This window comes from Arvicanthis niloticus, chromosome 5, assembly GCF_011762505.2.
Source record: "Arvicanthis niloticus isolate mArvNil1 chromosome 5, mArvNil1.pat.X, whole genome shotgun sequence".
Taxonomy (NCBI): Eukaryota; Metazoa; Chordata; class Mammalia; order Rodentia; family Muridae; genus Arvicanthis; species Arvicanthis niloticus.
Genome location: NC_047662.1, coordinates 40,520,088 through 40,543,971, shown reverse-complemented (window position 1 = coordinate 40,543,971; position 23,884 = coordinate 40,520,088). Strand labels below are relative to the sequence as shown.

Genomic DNA, 23,884 nt, shown 5'->3' with positions numbered 1-23,884 from the left:
TGTCTTCAGAGCTTAGCCCAGCACTGCACTGCTTCTCCAGCAAGTTCCTGGAACCCACAGCACAAAGCCTCTTCTAATCCCTGTGTTTCCCTGGCAGAGCAGGTATCATGTTATTATGGTTATTTACACAGAGGTCTCTTCCACTGGACTGTAACAGGTCCACACCTGTGGGATCTGGCACAGGACACTGACAGTAAATGTTACCAATGAACCACCAACTATTCTATGAGGAGTAATGTACAGTCCCTATTCCATACACTGATGAAAAATAGGAGTGGGTCAGGGGGACCGGACGACAGAAGTCTCAGCCTCTATACTACACACCACTGACCTATGTGTGAGCCTGATTCCACAACAAGTATTTGTTCCAAAATGATTCACCATAACAGCATTATTTAAGTGTCCCTTGTCTTATGAAAATGAGGTTAGCCTTGGCTTATCCATTCAGTGAAACCTTACAAATTTGATTCTCAGCCTCTACCCAGGTTAAAATGCCCAGATAGGAGTGGTTCGGAACTACCAATTTCAGTGTTAGGGATTTCCCAGAAATATGGAAACCCAAAGTCTCCCCACCCAATGTTAGAGAGTCAAAACTGCTTCTTGGGTAAGTTCCATTGGGGAGCAGGTGAACCTCCCAGTCTGAGATCCCAGAATTAGCCGAGAGAGGCATCCACAGCATCAGGATGGAGGCTGCCTTCTGGACACAGATGTCCAGACCCTGCAAATGTTACCTGCCTCCCATGAGTACACACTAGTAACATTTGCATAAGGCTTTTCTGAGAAGTTAGCAACAACGAGCCTTACTGAAACTTCTTTGTGCTTTGGGGGTCAGAAGAAGCAGTAGAGAACACGGGAACTCGCTTTTATTTCCAGAGGTGAGTGCCAAGGACTCTGTTGAACATCCATTTAGAAACCAACTAATTTCATCATTGTGGTCTTTAGTTCAAAACCTTATATATGGAGAAACTGAGGACCAGAGCAATGAACTGACTTGTCTAAGGTCTCCATTGTGACATGCCTTTACCCATAGCAAATGTCAGTAAGGAACTGGCTTGCATACCTGTCACTTCCGTGCTTCATTTTCTTCATGACTTTCTTGCATGTTATGGGAGGCAGAATGAAGAATATGCTTTCTTCAATAAAAGTGGTACCACACCTTGGGGAGGAGTCTGGTAAAGAGCCAAGTCTGTGGTGTAAGCCCCCGAATAGAAGGCCTGAGAGCATATAGGGGTAAGAGTATGCTTCCCAGAGAGCTTGCAGTGGTCCTCGGCTGTTCTGCTTCTTCCTTGGTTGTGTGAAAGGATGCTTTGTGTTTTGTATTCTGGTTAATGTAACCTCCAGAACATGTATGAAGCTATGGGCTGGGCGTGGAGGGGTGGTGTGGGAGAGAAAGTCAGAAACAGAGTTCTTAAACAGCCGGGATATGCTGAGAGGTTCAGTCGTGTCAATCCATCTGAAATTGGGTTCTGGGGAGGAATTTTCAGATTAGGGTTCAAAATCAGAGGCACCTGAGACCAAATTCTTTGCATTTCCGGGTACTAGATGCCCAGTCTTCCTTCTTATGGAGATAAACAGGATGCTGAGAAGGAAACATTTTTTTTTCCTCTGAGGGGTAGCACAGAACCCACCTACTAAGTAATACCCATGTGCCAGTCACTAGGAAGGACTTTATATTAGTTACTTTTCTGTTGCTAGGATAGAATAAATGTTGATAAGACATGATATGATAAAATAAAATTCTAACAAAGGACAACTTAGAGAAGAAGGAATTTATTTTGGTGTTTAGTTCCAGAGTAGATATAGTCCATTCAGACAGAGAAGGCATTGCAGTAGGAGTGTGGGGCAGACTGGCAGTCAAGAAGCACTGAGGTCACATTTCATCCATACACAGGAAACGGGAAGAACAGAAAATGAAGCTAAAGTGCAAATCCTCAGCCCACTCCACTGTTATCCTCCATCTAGCATGGTTCCTTTTCCTGGATAGTGCCACACTGAAAAGCATTACCCTGTGAAAGAGTGGACATTTATCATTCACCCCATCACAGACTTTAAGACAAAGACATTATGCTACTGAATGCTTAATGGAAGTGTTGTTTTGCCCTCATTTTACAGAGGAGGTATGATAGGAGTGAGCAAGACTCTGGTCCATCTCTGCTGAACCCTGACCATGAGAACACTGGTGCTAAAAAGATCTAAGGGTGGGATGCTTAACCAGCAATGAGCACACAGTGTGGTCAGTGCACCAAACAAAGGGGTTTCAAACATTGGAGCAGGCTAGCTCAGGGGCCTGTAGGAAAGAACCATTCATTCTCTGATTGTAAACAACCATTTTCAACCATCCCCACACCAGCCCTGTAACCTTGGCAGATCACTTCTCTATTTCCTTTTGATGATAGTTCCTTCTTAGTTCCATCTAAAAGAAATTTGAGGTGACAATAAGTGACTGTGTGGTTTCAGAGAGGATGACACAGAGGCATTTGGGACGCCTACACCCCCAAAATCAGCATGTGCCACACTGATGAGACAGTTGAGGCATCTCAGAAGCTGGATTGGAATGAAACCTCGGGGAGAAAGAGCAGCATGTCGGAATCTATATCAGCTAATACAGGGCATGGGTTTCCATATTGGAGATGGATGGGCCTGGCAGGCACTAAGGAAGTCAGGAAACTAGGAACTGCCAGGACCTAACAGCCACACTGTGCAACACAACAGGAAATGGGGGGCGGGGGTCAGAGTTAAAAACAATAATACGGGAGGGAGGGATAAAACCAGAAGAGAGGTGACCTGTGGCTTACACTCATTGGGCTTCTTCCCAAATCCATCCATCCCTCTTCAGGTTGGTCTGTGCCCTAGATGCTGCCTGCTGAAAATTCTTGACAACCAGCAGTTCCTTGCTGCACTCTCAAGAAAGGTCTAAACGGATCTGACCCAGGAAATAGCCGAGATCTGACCCAGGATCTCAGATGGCTGTGGGGCAAGCCCAGAGAAAGCTAAGTCCCACAAGGCACTGGCTGAGGGAGTGAATGGCAGCAAGCTTTACACCCAGAATTCTTGACTCAGCTGGTGAGAGACTTGGACTGGACTCTAGGTCCAGGGGCTCCTCTCTTTACCTGTGCCTTCTTAAATTCTCTTTCTGTCCTGCCTCAACATCACAGTCAAGGCTCTAAGTTGGGCTTGGAACATCATCCTGGAAGCCAACTCCTGAACTTACCAATCTAAGTATTAGTCCCCAGAGTTCAAAATGACCTGCAAATCACCTTGACTTTCTTAAGCGCCTGTCATTAGCAGTTAGATAAAATGGGAGAAAAGATTCTGTCCAAAATAGCTACATACTACCAGGGATGTATGTTTAGGAAACAGTATGGGGGGAAAGGATGACTCTTACCAAAACAAGCAAACAAAAACACCCTTAGGAATAAAGTCACTGTGTTCTGGATAAAAGCATCCCCTGTTGAAAAAAAAAAAACAAAACACAATTTCAAAGTAATTTAAAATGACAGATTCTACCTGGCAGTGATGGTGCATGCCTTTAGTTCCAGCACTTTAATTCCAGGAGATAGAGGCAGGCAGATCTCTTGAGTTCCAGACCTGCCTGGTCTACAGAGTGAGTTCCAGGACAGCCAGGGCTACACAGAAACCCCTACAGGGGTGGGGGTGGGGGGGCTTCAATTTTTATTTTACTAATGAGATTGGTAATTCATAAAATGTTAGTTTAGATTGTTGTGTTTAAAAAACACACAAGAAGTTTGAAAAAAAAAAAAAGAATCAGGGATTGGTCGTATGACCTGCTCTTCCAAATATTACACAAGTGCAAGAATTAGATCACTGGGGATGGGAGAAAACAGTACTGAAGCCAAGAAAGGTCATCTGAGATGTTAGTATGTGTGGAGTTGATGAAGGAACCTGCAGATCATGAAACAGTCCTGTGATAACCTGCCAATTATTTGGGGGAAAAGTTAGGTTACAAACTTCACACCTTTCATAAAAATTAATTTCAACTGAATTAATTATAGAAATAATGAAAAGAGTTAAAGGTAAAATATATAGGTAATAAATTATCTTAGAAGTTTAAAACTGGAAAACCTTTAAGATACTATAAATATACACCATTTTTAGAGGAAATTAACAAGCATTCATACCCCCGCCCCAAAGTTTAAAACCCCAGGATAGTAATAGGAAAACCTGTAACTCTAAGAATGGAGAAATGGAGCAGACAAGGCAGAAGGAGGCTGCCGCTGCCTTGGGTGTGTGCATAGCTGCTGAGTTAAGTGGAAGTAGGGCAGCCCTAATTTTTCAAAGGACTAATGCAAATTATTTTAAAATGGACCACAATGGCTAAGAAATAAGGAAAAAAAAAAACCCTAAGAAAATGTAAATTGCAATGCCTGTGAGATACTGCTTGCTTGAATTCACAAAGATTAAAAAGATCCTGAGATGCATCTGTTGAGCGCCTTGCCTGCCACAGCCTTTTCTGAGGACTGTTTGACAGGAAGCTATCAAACGCCTCAAAAAAGCGAGAGAAAGCCTCTGATCACTCGATCTTATTTCTCGTAATTTATCCTAAGAAAATAATTGGTCACATCCATAAAGGAAGCTCATGATAGCAATGTTATTGGAGCATAAAATGGAGACTATTTAAAAGAATGGACTAAACTAGATACATCCATATAACTAAACGTTTCAAAATTCTTTTAAAGATTATGGCAAATGCTTTATGTTTGTAAACATGATGTATATATTTGTAAATGAGCACACAAAAATAGTTTGCAAAGATACACACCAAAATATATTCTACTACATTTTCATAAACGTTTGTAAGATATTTACTTTATGAGAACAAGCCCTGGCAGAGTTCATTTTGGAAACTTGACACTCCGATCAAGGGCCCCTTCAGGAAGCCCCTTCCACACCCACTACTCTCCGCACTGTGAGGTCAACAATGTGTGCCATGTGCCTAGTTGACCAGTGAACTCTGTAAGAACACATTACAAGTAATTAATCTCTGCTCCTTAGAGCAGGGCACATTCTAGAGACTCAACAAATACTGTTACAAGTGGCCAGATTCTCAGTTTTCCTCGAATAACTGCTGAATTTAAAGAAATCAACCCTAAAAGTAATCACTAAGCACCATACTATACCCAAAACTGAGGTGAGGGGACAATGGCCTATGACTGGACCCTGGATCTTGGTTTCTTTCTAAAGCTGAGCAGCCTGTTGTTTCCCAGGCAAGTTACCTCACCGCTCCGGGCCTCTCAGGTCTAAAATGGGCCATTGCACTTCCTAAAAGCACTGTGTGCTAAGCAACACGGGCCACACCTACGGTTTAGCTGAGTGGCAAACACCGGAGACACTTCAAAATAGAAAGCCTTGAAACCTTGGGCAACCCCTACTCCCTTGCAGGGCTTATCCTAGGAGGGCAGTGGCTATGTCTGTGTCTGTGTCTGTGGCTGTGGCTACTGATTGGGGCTTGGTATTGGCCCCTCCTGCTACTCTCTGCACCAGTGCGGTCCCTCCCCGCCGCTCCCCAGTTTGCCCTTCCACCCACTGCTTGAGAATAAGGCGCCCAGTGCCCTTTCCCCCAAGAAGCGGAGCATCAGCGATTGGACCCCGAGTGCAGAGGAAGAGCCTCGGGTGGAACCCAGAGCTTTGCAGAACTGGCTAGGGAAGGGGATGTGCTTGAAATTTGCGCTCCTGTGTACCGGCTCCTGTGTACCGCCTTCCAGCTAGGAAGGTTTCTCACCTGAAAAATGAGATAATAGGACTTAATGGGGGAAGATAGATCTTCAGGAATCACTGCAGGGAAAGTGCGAGACGCTGGAGTCCTCACAGGAGGAACACGCAAAAACCCAGAGCCACTGTGGGCGGTGTGGTTCGTTGTTTTGTTTCCAAACTCCAAAGTTGTGTCGACTTTTCTTGGCCCTAGACTAGGCCTTCCACTGAGGGCCATTTCAATGGAAGCAGGGACAGAAAACCAGGCTGCCGTTCTCTCCATTCGCGCTGGGTACGCGCGACTGGGGGGCTTAATCAGCAAGACTGGAGGAAAACGTCTCATGTGCTGGCGTCCACGTCTGCGTCCACGCAGAAACAGGAGCCACTATGATGTGGAAAAAAATGCTTGTCAGAAATGCTTGCCTTCGGGGACACTGTCTCCAAAGGCGCCTTCTTTCTCCAGCCCCTTCCCAGGTGTAGAGTTAGAGCCAAACCAACGGAATCCAGAGCTTTGGAAATGGGTCTGTGCGGGAGGGGCAACTTCGTCCCGGAGCCACCGGTTTGGGGATAATTACTTTTAATGTCAGAAAGATTTAGTTTAATATCATCTCTATTAGGCTGCCGGGAGGGTAATTAAACGGGACGCGTCGCAGCCGGCAAACAGATGGCGTCTGCTTGCTCCGAGGCCGCGGGCAAACAGCGCAAAAGTCAACGCTTCTCAGGTCCCCCCATTGATGCCCCCAGCCCTTCTCCTAGTCAGTAGTACAGAATCTTCACCCCCAACCCCACAGCATCCCGGGTCCCCACCTGGGCCTTCCCTCTGGGCCTCTGCTGTGGAGTGTCTGTGAGTGATGGATGGCGTTGGCCGAGCATGAGGGTGTGAAGGAGTTCTTGACTGGGTGCACACACCCCATCCCCACCCGCCCACAGACTCATCAGCAAATGATTCTGAGCTGAGGACACTTCTGAAAGTGTGAGGTGGGTCCTCACTGTCAGTCACTTCATTTGGAGTGGCGGTCTTGGGCTTTTTCTGTCCCGGTCCCAGCAGGCGGAGAAGGTCTGGGGCTCTGAGTACTAGCATCATGTTGCCTGAGGACATGCCCAATGCTGAGTGTGCAGACTCAGATTGTGGAACTCCGCAGGCGTCTGGGTTTGATTGGGCCCGCAGGCGAACATGCTTATGAGAGCATACTGTGAAGTCAAACTTTTTGAAAGGGTCCCTTGAGTGGAAGAACGTCAGAGGTGAGCGCACCCCCGTGGGCGTCTACTTCATATGTACATGAAGGTGTGTCCAGACCTGCACTGAGGTCCTAAGGGTGGAGTTTTGTTAGTATGTGGGTCGTTGTCGTCGTACTGTTGCCTCAGCCTGGACATATGCTCTCTAAGGCTAAGCAGCTCAGCGGGGCCATCACTTCCAGTCCTCTCCTTTTTAGGCAGGGCTCATATCAGCAAAAGCTAACTAACATCAGGAAGGACCTAGGAAACCGACGTGGGCATGGTTATCTCAGTCCAGAACAGGTTTTTTTTTCTGATTCTTTTCATAATATTCTTCACGTGAGCATCCCCCACCCTTCACTTGTGAAAAGAGAGCTCCGGACCCAGGGAGGTATCAACTTGAGGAAAGAGCACCCGAATCGGGGTACACCATGTGGTTTGGCCTGGGCTGGTTTCCAAGATTCGATACCTCCTGCCTTTAAGAAAAGGAGGTTCAACCGGGCCTGGTGGCACAAGCCTTTAATCCCAGCACTGGAAAGGCAGAGGCAGGCGGATCTCTGTGAGTTCGAGGTCAGCTTGTTCTACAAAGCGAGTCCAGGCAGGGCTGGTTACACTGTGAAACAATCCTGTCTCTGGAAAAGGAAAAAAAAAAAAAAAAAAAAAGGTTCGATTCAGCTCAATGCAAGAGCTGCGGTTGGTTCTCGATACCCATACTGTTATCTCCTGTGAGTTCATCTAAGTGGCTGGACTAAGTGCGCTAGGCTCAAGCGCGAGGAAAGATATTCAGGCCGCCCCTTCCCAGAAAACTAAGCGGATATGGTTAGGTTATTTTGGCGGGGGTGGGAGGAATCACATTTTTTTTTCTGAAAAAAAAAAAAAATCCGCCCAAAAGCTCTAAAAGCAGGCGGGTAGCAGACTTACATGGACTCTAGCAGCACTTTCTGCTCCTCCCTCTCACAGGCCAGCACTCAGGCATAGCTAGAGTTATTCTACCCTCTGACCCCTGGGGATCTCGGGACCCTTAACTCCCTACCAAATTCTTTCTCAGGCTCCAGAGAGAGAACTTTCTTGGTAGTGGGCAACCAGGTTGCCATTCTGTATTATTTCTGTCCAGGCTCGTTTGAAACAGCCCTGGAGAACTTTCTGGAAGTTGTCTGACAGATTCTGTGGCTCATCGCCCCTTCAGGTCTTCTCCAGTTGCATGCTCAGTTGGCTCCTTGGGCGGAGCGGGTCCTGACCCTTGCAGGCCGGTGGTTCTGCTTTGGGGTCCAGTTGATCTCTTCTTTCCTCTCCCAGCCGCGGGTCCTCCTGGAGGGAGGGGCTGCGTCTCGAGGCAGGCTCTGTGCGCCTAGCAGGTGTTGGTCTGCAGTGGCAGAGACCGGACTTCTGACGCCAAAACGCACGGTAGGGATCAGAAAGGGAATAAGGAGATAGCTTCACATTTCATTTAAACGAATATTCTTTACTCTGAAGGAGAAGAGTAGAAATCAAAAATGAGAGTAACAGAATGTTAGCCTCAAAGGCAATGGAAAAGTCCGAGCTGGAGAATCTGATGGTGACGCGGTCCAAGGACTTCAACATCTGTTACAGACGGGAATAACTATGAAGAGATACAAAATTCGAACTTGTTACCTCCTCCGCTGGGTTCTGGGACCGTGACGTCAGCACGGGTCGCGGAAGGCCAAGTCAAAGTTGGTCCAGGGCCCTCGCCCCCTGCGGAAGCCTTGTGGCCCGATGGGCCCGACTGTCTGGCCTGTGCGTCCAGCCTCCAGACATCTAAGGAGGCTCAAAGGCGGCTTTTTACTTTCGCTTAAAAAAAAAAGTTACAAGTAAACTTTGTTAATTGCAAACAACCACAACAAGAATTCCACAAAAAGGGCAGCAAGATGCAGAGAAATTAGGAAAGGCAGGGGCACAGAGGGCCGAGGGACAGGGCAGGGGCGCGGGGAGAGGAGAGGCTGCAGCCCGTGGACCTACGTTCCTTCTCTGGGCTCCTCGCTTGAAAACACAAATCCTTACAAATCACACTTACCCTCTGTGACGCCCAAGGTGTCGGGACTTTGCAAACGAAGGAACTAAGCATTAAAGGTGACGACAGAGGGCAGGGGAAGGGAACAAACCGGCTCTCAACTACCTCGGAGCCCGTCGGACGTGGAAGCACACGGTCACGGTCAGAAGGAAGCCTGCAAAAACCATCTTGGCAAGTCTGCGGTGAACGCCCTCCCTCCCCCACCCCGGCACTCGGGTTCCACTCCCACTTCGACAGCGGTAATTGAATTGTCACCTGCTCCTGTCCCGCCCCAGGCCTCCGGGCCACTTGGGAAGCACGGCCTTGCCAAGCGCCCCGGGCCAAGGGAGAGTGGCGCAGTGGAGCCGGAGCCCCAGAAGTAGAGGGGTTACACATGTCTGCGCGGAGAGGCGCACCGGACACGGTAATTAGGAGCAATTCACACGCTCTCGGGCGCACGGAAACTTCTTGTCACGACATTTGCAACGCTCCTCCTCGCGCACTCCTTCCCTGGCGCCCCCTCCCATCCCGCAGGCACTCAGCAGAGCGTGCGGAGTTTCGAATCTTTCGGACACTGTAGAATGAGGGGCTCCCCGGGCGCGGGCCCGGCCAATCAGAGCGCGGACTGTCTCCCCTGGCCAATGGCAGGCGCCACATTGTTGTCCAATTCTGTCTAATGGAGCCCTGAGGAGCAACAATAGAGCGGGCGAGCGGCTCATTGAGAGCTGGCAGCTCCGGACTACCCGGCCCGGGGCGAACGCAGCGTCCGGAGCGCACCGAGGAGACGCGGGGTTGCAACCAGCCGGCCCCCGGCCCCGAGGCCCCTCCGGGGTGTTGGACTGCTGTGTTCCCAGAGGGGTCCGGAAGTTCGGACATGGTGGCTGAGGGGGGGTGACGTGGTCAGAGAAGGGGCCGAGGGCAAAGGGAAGAGGCCGAGAGAGCCGCGGCGCGAGCAGAGCTGGGCGACCCGTGCTGCGCCAACGGAGGAGGAGCCCGGGGCTCCAGGCAGGTAGGAGAGAGCGGGCGGCCGAGCAGGGAAGGCGACCCGGCCGGTGGCCCCCGAGGGTGAGGCCCAGGCCCTGCGGGCCTTGGGGACTGCTGCTTGAGGGTCTGGGGGGAGAGGCCCCGGAGCACATGGAGCTGGATTCTCAGACGGAGACTCCAGGAGCGGCTCCCGGCTCTGCCGGGGGCCCGGGCTGCGTGGCGGGGAGTGGAGGCCGCGGCGGAAGCCAGGAGCGGGGCCTGCTGGGCCTTCTGCGGCTGGGAGCAGGTGGGACTCTTGGGTCCCTTCAGGGTCAGTTTTAGAGGCGACTTCCTGGCCTCCTTGAGGCCTGCTGGGTTGTGCAAGCCACAGAACCCTAGCCTGAGACCAAAACTCAGGAACCTGAGCACAAGCGGGGTCCCAAGAGGTCCCAGGATGAGGAGGGCGTGTCTGAGGTCCCTAAACTGGGAGGGGTGGGGGTGGGGAGGAGGCGTTGAGCAAAAAGAATTCTGCTCCTGCAAAGTCTAACTTTTCAGAAGATATGCCTTTCTTCTGACTACTCCAGACTAAAGTCTAACCCCTAAGCCACAGGTTTCGCCCTATCCCCACCCTACCTTTTGCTGGAGAGTTTTTCCTATGCAGCAATGTCGCTCTCGGTGGACCTCGGTCCGGGTCACCGTGTCAGCTGTTTCTGGATGTTTTCCTTGTTATTCAACTAATCTTTGGGCTGGGATGGCCCGTCCAAAGAAAGTTTCTTCTGATGGGTTTTCTCTTTTCTCAGCTCTCCTACACTCGGTTCTGTGGAATAGATGTGTCTATTTCCTCCCCCAACCCTTTAGAGGATCAAACCACGGTATTTCCAGAATTCTTTTGGCTGTGCTCCCAGGATTATAAGCCGAATTTAGCCTCCAAGTTTTGTCTTCTAGTTCTTACCCTACTTTTAACAGGAAGAAATTCTTCAATTCCTTTTCACTCGAATTCCTCTGCTCCCACATTAAAAGCAACAAATAAGACCACAGTCCAACCTGCTCAACTCCTTCTCACCTCACCTCCACATTTCTCTCCCCTTCACCTTCCACCAAACTGAATGATTTTGGTCCTTCTTTTTCTCTTTCTTTCTTTCTTCCTTCCTTTCTTTTCTTTTCTTCTTCTTCTTCTTCTTCTTCTTCTTCTTCTTCTTCTTCTTCTTCTTCTTGTCTCTGACATCCGCTTGTTGGTCCCAAGGTTTTTTTTTTTTTTTTTTTTTTAATCTGAGTCCCTTTCATGCAAACATTTCTCTTTTTCTCGGCTCACCCCAATTAACCTAAGCTTTGGGCATAATATTTTCTTTCCAAGTCCTCTTTACATTCAACTGAACCAATGACTTCCAAACATTGTCTTGGTTTTTCCCCCTTAGTGGAACTACTGATTCAAAGGAAATCTTACACCTGGCGTGTAAGTCAGATATAAGAGGTCAGTGATGGGGAGGGGTGGGGTCATGTTTACAGAAAGGTTCCAGTGCACCTCCCCACCAACTTGACAGCCACTAACCAAACTTGCACAACCAAAGTTTCCCAAAATTTGGGTTTCTGCAGGCCGCGCTTAAGTCTACTGCACTGTACTACCCTGACTCAGGTGTCCCCACTTTCCTACGCCAGGTCCAGTCATGGAGCTGCGCTCTGAGCTGCCTAGCGTGCCCGGCGCGGCGACAGCAGCAGCGACAGCGACGGGACCACCCGTGGCATCGGTGGCGTCGGTGGCTGCTGCGGCAGCTGCTGCAGCATCGCTACCAGTGAGCGTGGCCGGAGGCTTGTTGCGGGCGCCGCCGCTTCTGTTGAGGGCAGCGGAGAAGTACCCGCGGACCCCCAAGTGCGCGCGCTGTCGCAACCACGGAGTGGTGTCCGCGCTCAAGGGCCACAAACGCTACTGCCGCTGGAAGGACTGCCTGTGCGCCAAGTGCACGCTCATCGCCGAGCGCCAGCGCGTCATGGCGGCCCAGGTGGCGTTGCGCAGGCAGCAGGCCCAGGAGGAGAACGAGGCGCGCGAGTTACAACTGCTGTACGGCACCGCCGAGGGCCTGGCGCTGGCCGCCGCCAACGGCATCATCCCACCGCGGCCTGCCTACGAAGTCTTTGGCTCGGTTTGCGCCACCGACGGCGGGGGGCCCGGAGCTGGAGCGCCCGCGGGGAGTGCAGGGGGCGCTGGGGGCACAGGGGGCGCAGGTGAGAGCACGGTCACTCTGGGGGGTGGGTGAGGTCTGGAAGGAGGAGCTGGGGACACAGGGCTGGTGCGCGAGGCGTAGTGGCTTGTTTCCTCACTGACAAAGTGCAGCTCCCTTCTCCAGCTGCTCCAACTACTTAACTGTGGCTCTCCACCCACTCCTAAACTCTCTGTCCTGTCTGCACTTTGTATACTTTCTTCCTCGCCCTCACCCCAGGCCCCAAGGCAACACTTTAGCCTTACTCTTAAGGGGCAGGTCCTTAGTTACTGCCCAACTCATTTTGCTGGAGCTTCTCCCCTGGCAGCCGGAAGCCGCCCATCTGTTCTGCTCTGAGCCTCTTATGGCCATCTCTCTCTTTTCTTCCCAACTCTTCTGAAAGGACCCTGCAATCCTAATCCGCACTGCTTCCCTAAATACTGGAGACGCCCTCTTTCGTTTCTCAGCAAAATTCCTTTCCGCTTGTTCCTAAGGCATTCTGGACAAACATTCTCTGCGTTCCCTTCGTTCTGGCTCCATTTCCCGCATGCAAGCCGGTTTTCTCATGGCTGGCACTTTTTTCTCTCTTGGATTTCTTTTTCTTGCTTCTGTATACTCCCAGCATAAACCCACCTTTTGGACTCGAAGGTGAGGGAGGCAGCTGGGCGATAGAATGGGCTTGGCTCTCAAACTGGAAGAAGGGAATTTCTTAGGAGTTTTGAAAAACATGGGCTAGAAATAATAGGATGTAACTTATTTTGTCTGTAGAGAGGCTTAAGACCTACTGCCCTAAGGATCCTCTCTTCAGGTAGAGATGCCTAAGGCAAGGTTGGCTTTGGCAGCCTGAGTGGTATAGTGTCTTCCACAGACTCTGAGGTATAAAATCTGTTTGCTTCGATTTGAACCTTGACCAGGCCACTTCTCTAGGGCGGGGTGAAATGGGAAGGGAGGTGTCCGGGCACAGGTGTAGCAAGAGCTTACTGAACATTAAGCTTTCAGGGTGTCAGGTGGGGGTGATGGGGATGGTGTCTAGGCACAGAAAATGTGTAAGCCTAGGAGGAGGAGGGGAAAAATTAAAACTTGAGCCTTGTCAAAAATAGTTTGGAAGTTGAGAATGAGAAGACACTTGCATTCAAAAGGCCAGAGTGTCGTGGGTTCAATGTTCTTAATCTCTCCTCACATCTCCATTTTCCCTCTCCTCTCAGAGGCCAAGCTGCAGAAGTTTGATCTGTTTCCCAAGACGCTGCTTCAGGCCGGCCGCCCCGACAGTCCGCAGCCGCCGCCAGGGAAGCCCTTGTCGCCGGACGGCGCGGACTCAGGTCCCGGGACCTCGTCCCCGGAGGTGCGGCCCGGCTCAGGCTCGGAGAACGGAGATGGCGAGTCCTTTTCCGGGTCGCCTCTGGCCCGGGCCTCCAAGGAGGCGGGTGGCAGCTGTCCTGGGAGCGCGGGCGCCGGCGGCGGCGAGGAGGACAGCCCGGGCTCCTCCAGCCCCCTGGGTTCCGAATCGGGTTCGGAGGCTGACAAAGAAGAAGCCGAGGCAGCACCGACTCCGGGGCTGGGCGGAGGGCCGGGGCCGCGGCAGCGGACGCCGCTGGACATCTTGACGCGCGTCTTCCCGGGCCACCGGAGAGGCGTCCTGGAGCTGGTGCTGCAGGGCTGCGGCGGCGATGTGGTGCAGGCCATCGAGCAGGTGCTCAACCACCACCGCGGAGGCCTAGCGGCCGGCCTGGGCCCCGCCGCGCCGCTGGAGAAGGCCGCGGTGAGCGCTGCCGCGGCGGTGGAGGACGCGTGGCCCGGGCGCGTGGAGGCCGCAGCGGCCGGAGGAGCCGGGCTGCCCGCTCCGCTGCAGACCGGGCCGGCCGCGCCCCCGCACCACAGACCCTTGCTGGCCGGGGCCATGACGCCCGGCGCGCTTGGCTCGCTCAGCAGCCGCTCCGCCTTCTCGCCGCTGCAGCCCAACGCCAGCCACTTCGGCACCGACGCGGGCGCCTACCCTCTGGGCGCGCCTCTCGGCCTGAGCCCGCTGCGCCTGGCCTATTCGGCGGCGGCGGCCCACAGCCGCGGCTTGGCCTTTATGGCGCCCTACTCCACGGCCGGCCTGGTGCCCACGCTCGGCTTCCGGCCGCCCATGGACTACGCCTTCAGCGACCTCATGCGCGACCGCTCGGCCGCGGCCGCCGCCGCCGCGGTGCACAAGGAGCCCGGCTACGGGAGCGGGCTGTACGGGCCCATGGTCAACGGCACCCCTGAGAAGCAGTAGGGTATGGGGCCCGGCAGCCCGTCACCCGCAAACATCCACCCAGCCTGCTCCCCGGCCGCGCGCCCCTCCTCGCCCTGCCCCGCGCCCTCCGCTCACAGCTGGCTTTAGGGGCTTGTTTGAGAGGGTGGGTGGGTGGGTGAGAGCACCTCAGCTGACCGCGCTGCTGTCCTCAGAGGAGCCTTGTGGTCTGGGTGCTCGTCCTGCCTCGAGCCACCTTCCTCTAGGCCTGCTCACCTTGTTGTCAAGAGGCTGGGGATCCCTAAGAACCCCGAGGGCGACTGCGGCCGCGCCTGTCCCTGCTGCCCCCTCTGCTCCGCTCGCCTTCTCCAGCCCGAGCTCAGGTGGATGGCAGGATGGATCAGCCTCTGTGTATCCTCCAATACCCATTCCCCTTTCGTTTAAAAAAATCCGCTCTAACAAATATAAATTTAGGATGTATACATTTCTTGGCACTGAGTCGAGTCTTTGGGACACATATATATCGCTATCAATTGTAAAAAAAAAAAAAAAAAAAAAAAGGAACCGTTCTAAGGTGCACTTTCCTCGTTGCGGTATTTGTCGCTCTCTGTTGCTTATGCCGATAAGCATGGGTTTCCTTGGTGCAGTGTGAGTTTTTATATATGTATAAATCTATATATAATCTATACATATATATATACAAACCAGTGTATAATGTTATAAAATGGAATTCTAAGTTATTAATTGTAATCTGTAGGTGACCTCGGTATTAACGTGAAAAACATTCAAAAATCAAAGCAAAAAAAGGACAAAATGGAAAAATTAGACTATTCGCGCATTGTACGTATCGGGTTTTATAGCTGAAATCTACTGTACGCTGGGGAGGAACCCTGTGGACCCCTGGCCCCCAGCCTGCGCTTCTCCAAAGCGGTCCAGGCTGCTGAAGCACGAATAGAGCGTCGGGTGAGTGAGCCAGAAGCCCCGGGACTGGCCAGCGCAGAACTGCTCAACTGCTCACTTTGTGCTTTCCTTTGCATAGGTATGAGCTAGAAATAAATGTTATTTTCTAAATAAAGTAACGCTCGAATCCCGTTCCGCTCCTCAGGCGGCTGGGAGGAAAAGCTTTTAATTTCCCACTGGGGCCGCGGTGGCCCCGAGTCACGGATCGCGCCTGTGCCCCGACCATGCGGGGACGGAGACGGGAAGCTGCGGGGTGTCGCCTGGGACCGCGCATTGGGGGGCGAGGCTGGGAACCCCCATAGTGGTGTCGCAAGGGCGTGGGGAGCGTCGCCTGGCCAGGCGCAGTTCCCGCACCGCAGGCCGGGCCCCGGGCTCTTTCCCTGAGCAGATGACCTAGCTGCGGTCCTCGATGCACTTTGCACTCTTGGCTTCTTGAATGCTTTGGGGTCCAGGGTGTTGAACCCGGTGGCTGCAACACGGCCTGCGATACTTCTTTTGGCAGGACCTTCGTCCTGAGAGTTATTCGGGGTCGTAGAATGCGGCCTTCGCAGATGCTGTGTACTGAGAGTGGCGGGAGGGAAGGACGCCCCTTCGGGCCAGGCCACCACACACCTCTGGCGAATTAGCTACCCCTCCGCTGACCTCCGTCTACGACCTCACATCCCTCCCTCCTGCTCTTCGCAGGGTCACTCCTCCACTCCAGGAAATAGGGTGCCCCCTCCCCTAGACTGGGCCCGGAGACATCCCAAGGTAAACTTCTGGGGCCGGCTCGAGTTCCGCGAGGCGGTGAAACTTAATAGCAGGACAAGAAAACGGTTTAATAAAGAAGGGCTTTAATAGGGAACTAATTTGATTGAGTTGCCTAATTCCACTTTAATTGGAAAGGGGGTTCGGCTGTTTGGTTATAAAGTGTGAGGGTGACGATGAGATGGAGGGAGGGGGTGAGAGCAAGAAAAGAAAGATGCGGGCAAGAAAGAGATGAGTCCGGGAAAAGAATGAAGGTGGAGGGGTTAAATGAACGGAGCAAGTTAAGAAAAAAGAGGAACTGGGTGGGGGTCGTACGCGGCCGCCCCCTCAAGCCTTGCGCCCACTCCCACTCCAACTTTCCCGAGCTCTCCAGGCCTAGCTCAGTCCCGCAGTTCCCACCGCCCCCACCGGGTATGGCTGTGAGGAAGGAGAAGCTAAGTTCCGCACGCTCCTTTGATTTCAGGAGGGACCTACACTGTGTCCCCTGAAGCGCTTGGACTGCTTGCAGATGTTCAGGTCAATTTCAAGCAGCGAAGCCCCGGTTTATTCCCAAGAATATCTGTGCTCCGCGAGTTTGGAGATGGTCGTTTTTAGTTCACCCTCAGCGAAGTTTGCCCTCTTGCCCTGTTTTAGGGGGAGGAAACATGTCCCAAAGACTAGTGTCAGGATCGTCCCTCTCTCTACGCGTGAGTCTACTTTTCTCCTAGATCCTTGCACACAGGTGGTTTTGCAGACATCGCAGTAAGATCGCAGTAAGATCGGGTTTGTGTTGCTACGTGACTTGTCTGGAGGATCCAGATAGCCGCTGCCTAAGCTGGGGCCCCCAGCACCTGCGGTAAAACTGCGGAATGAGTCCTGAACAGAGGGGATCCGAACGGTGGGTACTGAAGCCTCTCCCTGGTGTCCTTCATCTTGGTGACTCAGACCGGTCAAATGAGAGCCTGGCAAAGGTGGCGCGCCCCTGACCCACACCTCACGACCCACTGCACAGTCAGGAAGAGAGACACTACGACCCGCCTGGAGGAGCCCGGTCACTTTCACCCGGGTGTCTCCGGTGTCTCGTGGTGAAGGAGTGGGCAGGGACAAGCCACAGACTAGGCTCTCCTGCTCTTTCCTAGCGTCTGCACCCGGGACATAACTTGGGAGAGATCCCTCGGCCCTCACCTGTCTGAGGTGGTAGCGAAGCCAATACCAGCGTAGGGGAAAGCAGCACTGGACTCGCTTCCCTGGTTTCTGTTGTCCACGTTTATTCTCAAATTATCACGAAGCCAGCTGGAACCGGCCCTGGCCTAGACACTGGGTAGACTCAGACTAGGACCACTGCGGTTAGCTCAGGCTGGTGGGGAAACTAGATTTCTTCGGGGAGGGGAAAGTAGCAGCGGTTTAAAAACTTCTCATCTTCCTCCTCCACTACCACTACGGAGTGTCTAATGTGCCCGGTCCTGTGCGGAGCAAGATCCAGACAAGTGAGAAGGTGTCAGGAGTTGTTGGCCGTGTTCTAACACTAGCTGGTTATCTAGTACCCATACAAAGTATGCACTAACTATATGCTAAATCCAGTTACAGAACCAACTTTACAAGTGTATGTCTGAGACCACTTGTGATGGAATGATGCTGTAGTTGCAACTGAAACCATGAGGAGAGGCATTCCACTCTGTGCCTCAGAGAGGCTGCCCCAGGGAGGCAAGAGAGGCCAGGTGCTTAACCTGGCTGCCACCTCTATTAAATGGTGCGAATAGTATATAGTCAGTTTCTCTGGGCACCGTGGAGGAGTCAATAATGTGTAAACAGCTCTTAGCTTGGTGCGTACTCACCAGGTGTTTACTATTATGATTCTCTATCCTTTGGTGTGGGAATTGTCCCATTTAAAAAGAAAACCAAGGTTCTCAGAAGGACTGGGCCATAGGATGTAAATCCTGAGTGTCCTGTCTTATGGAAGACACTTCGCCCAGATCCACAGGATCACAGGCACACCAGAGAGGCTGATTCTGTAAAGGGTACTAAGGAGAGATGATACTAAGGGTACTGGGTACAGGCAACACGGGGCAGCTTCGGAACATGATTAGGAAGTTGGCGTGGGACTTAGGGTTAGGCAGAGGGGCTATAGAGACTAAACTGAGATCAGATGTCAGGATGGCAAGTCTGTGCCTGAGGAGTCCAAGGATCTGATCATGGGTTTTAGAGTGAGTTGCAGAGAGCCGTGGGCAGCATAGCAGAGGGAGATACATGTGCGTTCTGTAGATTCTCTGGAGAAATGATGAACCTTTCCGAGGTGTAGGCATGAAAATTGATAGTGCAGAAAAATGCTCGGTGGGAGTAGAAGGTGGCTGAGAGGCGGATTTCTCTGCTGGTCCAGCTTTGGGGGGGGGGCCAGTCCTGGTTGATCCCCAGGTGTCTGGCCTGGGCTGGGAAGGGCAGTTTAATGATACAAACCCCTCAAACAGAGGCAAGATTAGACCGCGCGAGAAAAAATTTGTTGTATATACAGTTTGGAAGATTTACAGATTATCTGGGGGGGGGGGAGGGGCATGAGAGAGTGGAAAGAGTCAACTTGTGGGCTCCAGCAGGGGTTTGAGGGGGTGAAGAGGCAATGACTCTCCAGAGAAACTCTACTGGAGGCTGTGGGTCTGGGTGGGTGTGCAGCCCGAGGTACCACCTCTCACTATTTCTGTTCACACCAAGAGAACTGGCCTCTTAAAATCATTTTCTTAATGTTCTGCACCCTATACAAGCCATCGTTCTGGGACAGGACCCTCGGTAGCCCTCCCTGGACTTAACTCTTAGGCTCAAATTTCTGGGCTCCTTGTGTGTATAGTAACACCCTTTCAACATTCTGCCCTTACTCACCCCCGACTGGTTCAATTCTGCTGCTCTTCTCCTCTTCCTTTGTCCTGACTCCCTGGGACTCTGCACCCCAGTTACTCCAAGCTTCCCAGACTCCCATTTTTAGCCCATAGGTCCCCTCTGCTTAGAGCACCCTTCCACTACCACCCCCTCATTCTGAGGACTTTTCTCAACTCCTCCAAGCCTCAGTTTCTGAGGTAGATTTATTATGACACGAGTAATCATCTTCAGGGCTGCTCACTGGGGCAGGCCCCTCTCTTGTACCTGCGGCAAATGACTTCTAGCTTCACGGCCCACTAAAAACTATATCAATCGCTGCCCAACTCAGTGTACCTGTCCTTGCTCTGTTCCTGTCTTTTCCTTTGTTGGATAATAAATGTTTCCAAATTTAATAACCTAAAACAAGAAACACCTTATTATCTCAGAATTTTAAGGCTTTGGAATTTGGTCCACAAGTGGATAGGCTTCTCTCTCTCTCTCTCTCTCTCTCTCTCTCTCTCTCTCTCTCTCTCTCTCTCTCTCTCCATATATTGTAGATTGACATCCTCTGGTGGCATTAGGCTGGTTGGGGTGTTGGCCTGGAGGCTCTGAGACTGAGTGACAGTCACAGGTCTGATGCCTTAGTATGGATGACTGTGACTGGGCCCCGGTATGGGCCCAGTCACTCATGGTGGCCTCAGGATGTCAGGCTTTTCATGTGGTGACTTGTGATTCTGAGGCAGGTGCTCCAGCAAGCAAAGGGAAAGCCGTGTGGCCTTTTATAACCTAGCATTAACAGGCCAGAAAATGTGACAGGATTGTTACCTTGTGACATGTCACCAAGGTCACACTGACTTGAAATGATTTATTCTTTCTTTTCCTTTTTTCTCTTCCTTCTTAGGGAAATTGCAAAACTAAATGTTCCGTGTGCATCTTGAGAACATCGGAGCCAGCTGCTCACAGACTATCTGTTGAGCTGGTTCTGTGTTAGATCAGCTATACTCCAGGGTGTCAGGCAGCCTTTCTCCAAATGAAGAGAAAAGGGCTTGTCGTGGTTGCCAGTGGCTTATGCTCAATTTTCCTCTCCCATATTTGAATAAACCATCTTGGAGCCAACACATTATGAACACTTTGTCTCCTGTCTTACCTGAAACCAGTCTCATGACTGCATGGTTGGGGCTAAGCCATGGCCTCACCCCTGAAGAGGGACGGGGTACCAATTGGCCTAACCAAACCACACAAGTCAAAAGATATGATAAATGGTTCTTCAGAAGAAAACCTTTGTGGGAGCACGTGGGGGTGGGAAGGAGGGGCTAGAGCAGTCCAGGTGCTCCCTGCAGCTGGAGCTCAGGTACCTGGGCTTCTGTGGGGAAGAGGAGCCTGCTGGGAAACCCTGGGCCTTCAGGACAGGGAATGTCTGCTCATTCCAGTTCTAAATAGTTCTTGTGTCATTATTTTACGGTAAAATTTTTATAAAGCCACTTGCCTTTCAGTTCTCTCTCCTGAGGAACAAGCGGATGCTCTGTGCTTTCCCGTGACTCAACCTCCTCCTCATGGTGGCCTCTGAGGGACAGTAGTGAGTGAGATTCACTAGCTTTTCCCTAAGACCCTTGTGTGCACCACCACGCCTGACCTGTAGTAATTTGGTTTTACACACCTCAAAATTAGGTGAAACATATATGGCAAAGGTTAATAAAGTCATGTGGTGGAATTTATTATATTTTCTGTATTTTCTCACACACTTGAAGTTGTCATGAGAAGTTTTTGAAATTTAAAAACACATCAGAAACCCCCTCCTGCCTGCTTCCTGCATCTCCCTACCTCCCCATCTGACCTGACACTCCCAGCCCAGTGTCCACTTTTGCTATCCTATCAAATGTGTTGTTGCCCACCTCCCCTCTTAAAGCCTCTTCCCCCACCACCTCATTAACCCTTTTCTAGTTTCCTGATCTCTACCCACACTTGTTCCCAATAAATGTAAATATACATATTTAACCAGAAGCTAGGAAGGATTCACAGCACACTTGTTTGTTTGGCTGTTTTGGTTTTTTGAGACAGTTTTTGCTACATAACTCTGGCTGTCATGGAACTTTCTCTGTAGACCAGGCTGGACTTGAACTCAAAGATCCACCTGCCTCTGCCTCCTGAGTACTGGGATTAAAGGCTTGGGCCGTCATACATGGCCCAAAATATTTTTCAAATATTTGTTTTTATTTATGTGTATGAGTTCTTTATACATGTATGTCTATGCAACCAGTGCCTGCAGACACCTGAAGAGGGTGCCAGTTCTCCTGGAAATGGAGTTAAGAAAGGGTGTGAGCTGACAGGTAGATACTTGGTTCTCTGCAAGCCTAATTCTGGCTCTGGACTGCGGATCTATTTCTCCAGATCCTCAAACTGTTTTTAATTTATATTTCCCTGATGCTAACGGATGGCCAACACTTTAAAATTTTTTATTACCCATTTATTTGTATTTCTTCTTTTGAAAATGGTTTGTTCAGTACATTGGCCTGCTTGTTTATTGATTGATAGGAGGGTTTTTAAAAAAACATTTTGGTGAGGAATGCTATTAGAATGTTGATGGGGGCTGCATTCAATGTGTAGGTTACTTTTGATAGTATAGCCATCTTATTAATAATTCTGCTGAGCCAGGCCAGACCAGCCAGGGCTACAAAGAGAACCCCCTTGAATCCCCCTCCCCCATCTCTCTCTCTGTATTTTTTCTTGAAAGTTTGTTATTGGTGTGTAACGTTCTATATTTTTCTATATTTCTATAATTTTTTCTTGCTGGTTTTGTATCCGGCAGCTCTACTGAAGGTGTTTATATGTCACAAGGTTTTCTGGTGGAGTCTGAAGGGTCTTAAATAAATATAGAATTATGTCATCTGCAGTTAGTAACAGTTTAATTTCTTCCATTTCAATTTGTAGCCTTTTAATATTTTCTCTTTTTGCAAGAGCCAAGGCTTTGAGCCCTACACTGAGTAAGAGTGAAGGGAGGGAGTACTCTTGTCTTCTTCCAGACCTCAGGGAAAGGCTTTCCAAACTCCCCCAACTATGTTCTATTTCCATTTCCTTTAGGATTTTTTTTTTTATCATGAAGGCATGTTGAACTTTGTTAAGTGCCTTTTCTACATCTATCAAGATTATATGACTTCTGTATGTAAGCCTCATTATTATGGCGTATTACATACACTGACTTGCACCCTTGTGTCGCTGGGAGTAAACCAATTTGAAGATGATGTATTATCTCTTAATGTAATTTTGAATTTCGATTGCAAGTATTGTGTTGAGAACTTTTATGCTTACGTTTTATTAGGGATATTGGTCTGAAATTTGTTTTCTTATTGGCTCTTTATGCAGTTTTTGTTTCAGGGTCATACTGGTTTTACAGAATGGTCTGATGATATTCCTTGCCTTTCTATTTTCTGGGATATTTAGAGGTCCTCTTTAAAGCCTGGGTAGAGCTCAGGAACGAATCCATTTGCTTCTGAGCCTTTTTCCACGAAGACCTAACTGCTTAGTTTGGCTTCTTGTTTTTCTAGAGTCTTCAGGCACATCATTGGGTTATTTGTTTGCAATATCGCTAGGTTTAGTTTTATAGCTTATAGCTACAAACATTCCCCAGGACTACCTTAGTTGTATCACAAAGGTTCTAGAAGGTTAGGTTCTCGTTTCATTTGATTCAGTTTTTAAAAACTTTTCTCTCTGATTTCTTCAATGGCCTCACTGTTCATTCAAAAGTGTATTATTGGCTTGGGAGTATATCTTGGTGGCAGACCACTCACCTAGGGTGTGTATGCCAAGCCCTGCATTGAATTCTCAGCACTAAACATAAGAAAGTGAAATTTTCAACCTCTAAGTATTTGTGCACTTCTAGAGGTCAGTCTTGGCACTGATTTCTAAGTCCATCCCCAACATTCTGGTATTGTACAAGGAATTCTTTCTTTTTTTCTTTCTTTTTTTGGGGGGTGGGATATTTATTAAGACTTGCATTTTTTTCTTATAATGTGGTAAGTTTTAGAGATGGTTCCATGTGCCACTGAGAAGAACATCTATTCCCTATCTCTTGGGTGGAATGGTGTCTCTGTGTCTGCTGAATCAGTTGAGCTATAGTGTAATTTAGCTCTTGGCTGGTTTTGATTTTTATTTAATGCATATGGGCATTTGTCTGCACATATATCTGTATATTACTTGTGTGTCTGATATCTGCTGAGGCCAGAAAAGGATCCCCTGGAACTAGAGTTATAGATGGTAGTGAGCTGCCATGTGGGTACTGGGAATTGAACCCAGTTCCTCCGGAAGAGTAATCAGTGCGCTTAATTGCTGAGCCATCTTTCCAGTCCCCATATTGATTTCTTTTTAATTTAGATATGAGTAGAGCACTAACATTTTCCACTATTACTGTTTTATGTCACACATATATTACATATAATATATTTAATTAAAGATAATTATGTAATATTGACATAATGTGTATTATACTTATTTATTATATATTTAAATACATATTTGCATCTTTTAGTGTTGTTTTTATAAAATGAAAACTCCCAAGTTTGGTGCATAGATGTTTACAATAGCTATGTCATCTTAATGAATTGTTCCTTTGATTAATAAGTAATGGCTCTTGTCTTAGCTACTTGACCTGTTATGATAACACATTCTTCCTTGGGGAGAAAGGCTTTGCTTTGGCCTGTGGTTCATGGGTATAGTCCATCATGCTGTGGAAGCCCTGTGGCAGCAACTTGAGGCAACTGGTCATTCTGCACTTCCAGTCAGAATTCAGCGTGCTTTCTTCTTTTCATCCTGGTCCTGACACTTACTGTTGGGGGTTGGGGGCACTTCCCACTTCAGTTAACCTAATCAAGATAATCCCTAAAAGGCATGCTAAGAGGCTTGTCTCTTGGGAGACTCTAGAGTCTGTCAATTTGACAATCAATATTGGTCCCACAGTATTCCTTCTAACTAGTTTTGAGTACACTTTGTTAGATATGAGATTTGCTGTGTTAACTTACTTGAGGCTTCCGTTTGCTCCATAGGTTGTTCCCC

General features: G+C 49.8%; 2 protein-coding genes across 4 annotated transcripts; one reads left to right on the top strand and one right to left on the bottom strand.

Annotated features, from left to right (window-relative positions):
• Positions 1–1,754: 1,754 nt before the first annotated feature.
• LOC117709307 (uncharacterized) lies at positions 1,755–10,068 on the bottom strand. 3 transcript variants are annotated; one of them, XM_076934459.1, is made up of 3 exons: positions 8,957–10,068; positions 7,958–8,733; positions 1,755–7,556 (listed from the first exon to the last, which is right to left on the bottom strand). In XM_076934459.1, exon 1 carries the CDS (start codon positions 10,066–10,068, stop codon positions 9,361–9,363), a length of 708 nt encoding a protein of 235 aa, XP_076790574.1. In that variant the 3' UTR covers positions 1,755–7,556; positions 7,958–8,733; positions 8,957–9,360. The 3 variants fall into 3 exon arrangements, with proteins under 3 accessions (XP_076790574.1, XP_076790576.1, XP_076790577.1); XM_076934461.1 differs by lacking the exon at positions 1,755–7,556 and having other exon boundaries at positions 8,366–8,391; positions 8,557–8,733; XM_076934462.1 differs by lacking the exon at positions 1,755–7,556 and having other exon boundaries at positions 8,366–8,524.
• Positions 10,069–11,559: 1,491 nt separating this feature from the next.
• On the top strand, positions 11,560–15,383 carry Dmrta2 (DMRT like family A2). Its single transcript, XM_034503603.2, has 2 exons — positions 11,560–12,115; positions 13,296–15,383. The coding sequence occupies exons 1-2, from the start codon at positions 11,560–11,562 to the stop codon at positions 14,348–14,350; spliced, it is 1,611 nt and encodes a 536-aa protein (XP_034359494.1). The 3' UTR covers positions 14,351–15,383.
• The last annotated feature ends 8,501 nt before the right edge of the window (positions 15,384–23,884 follow it).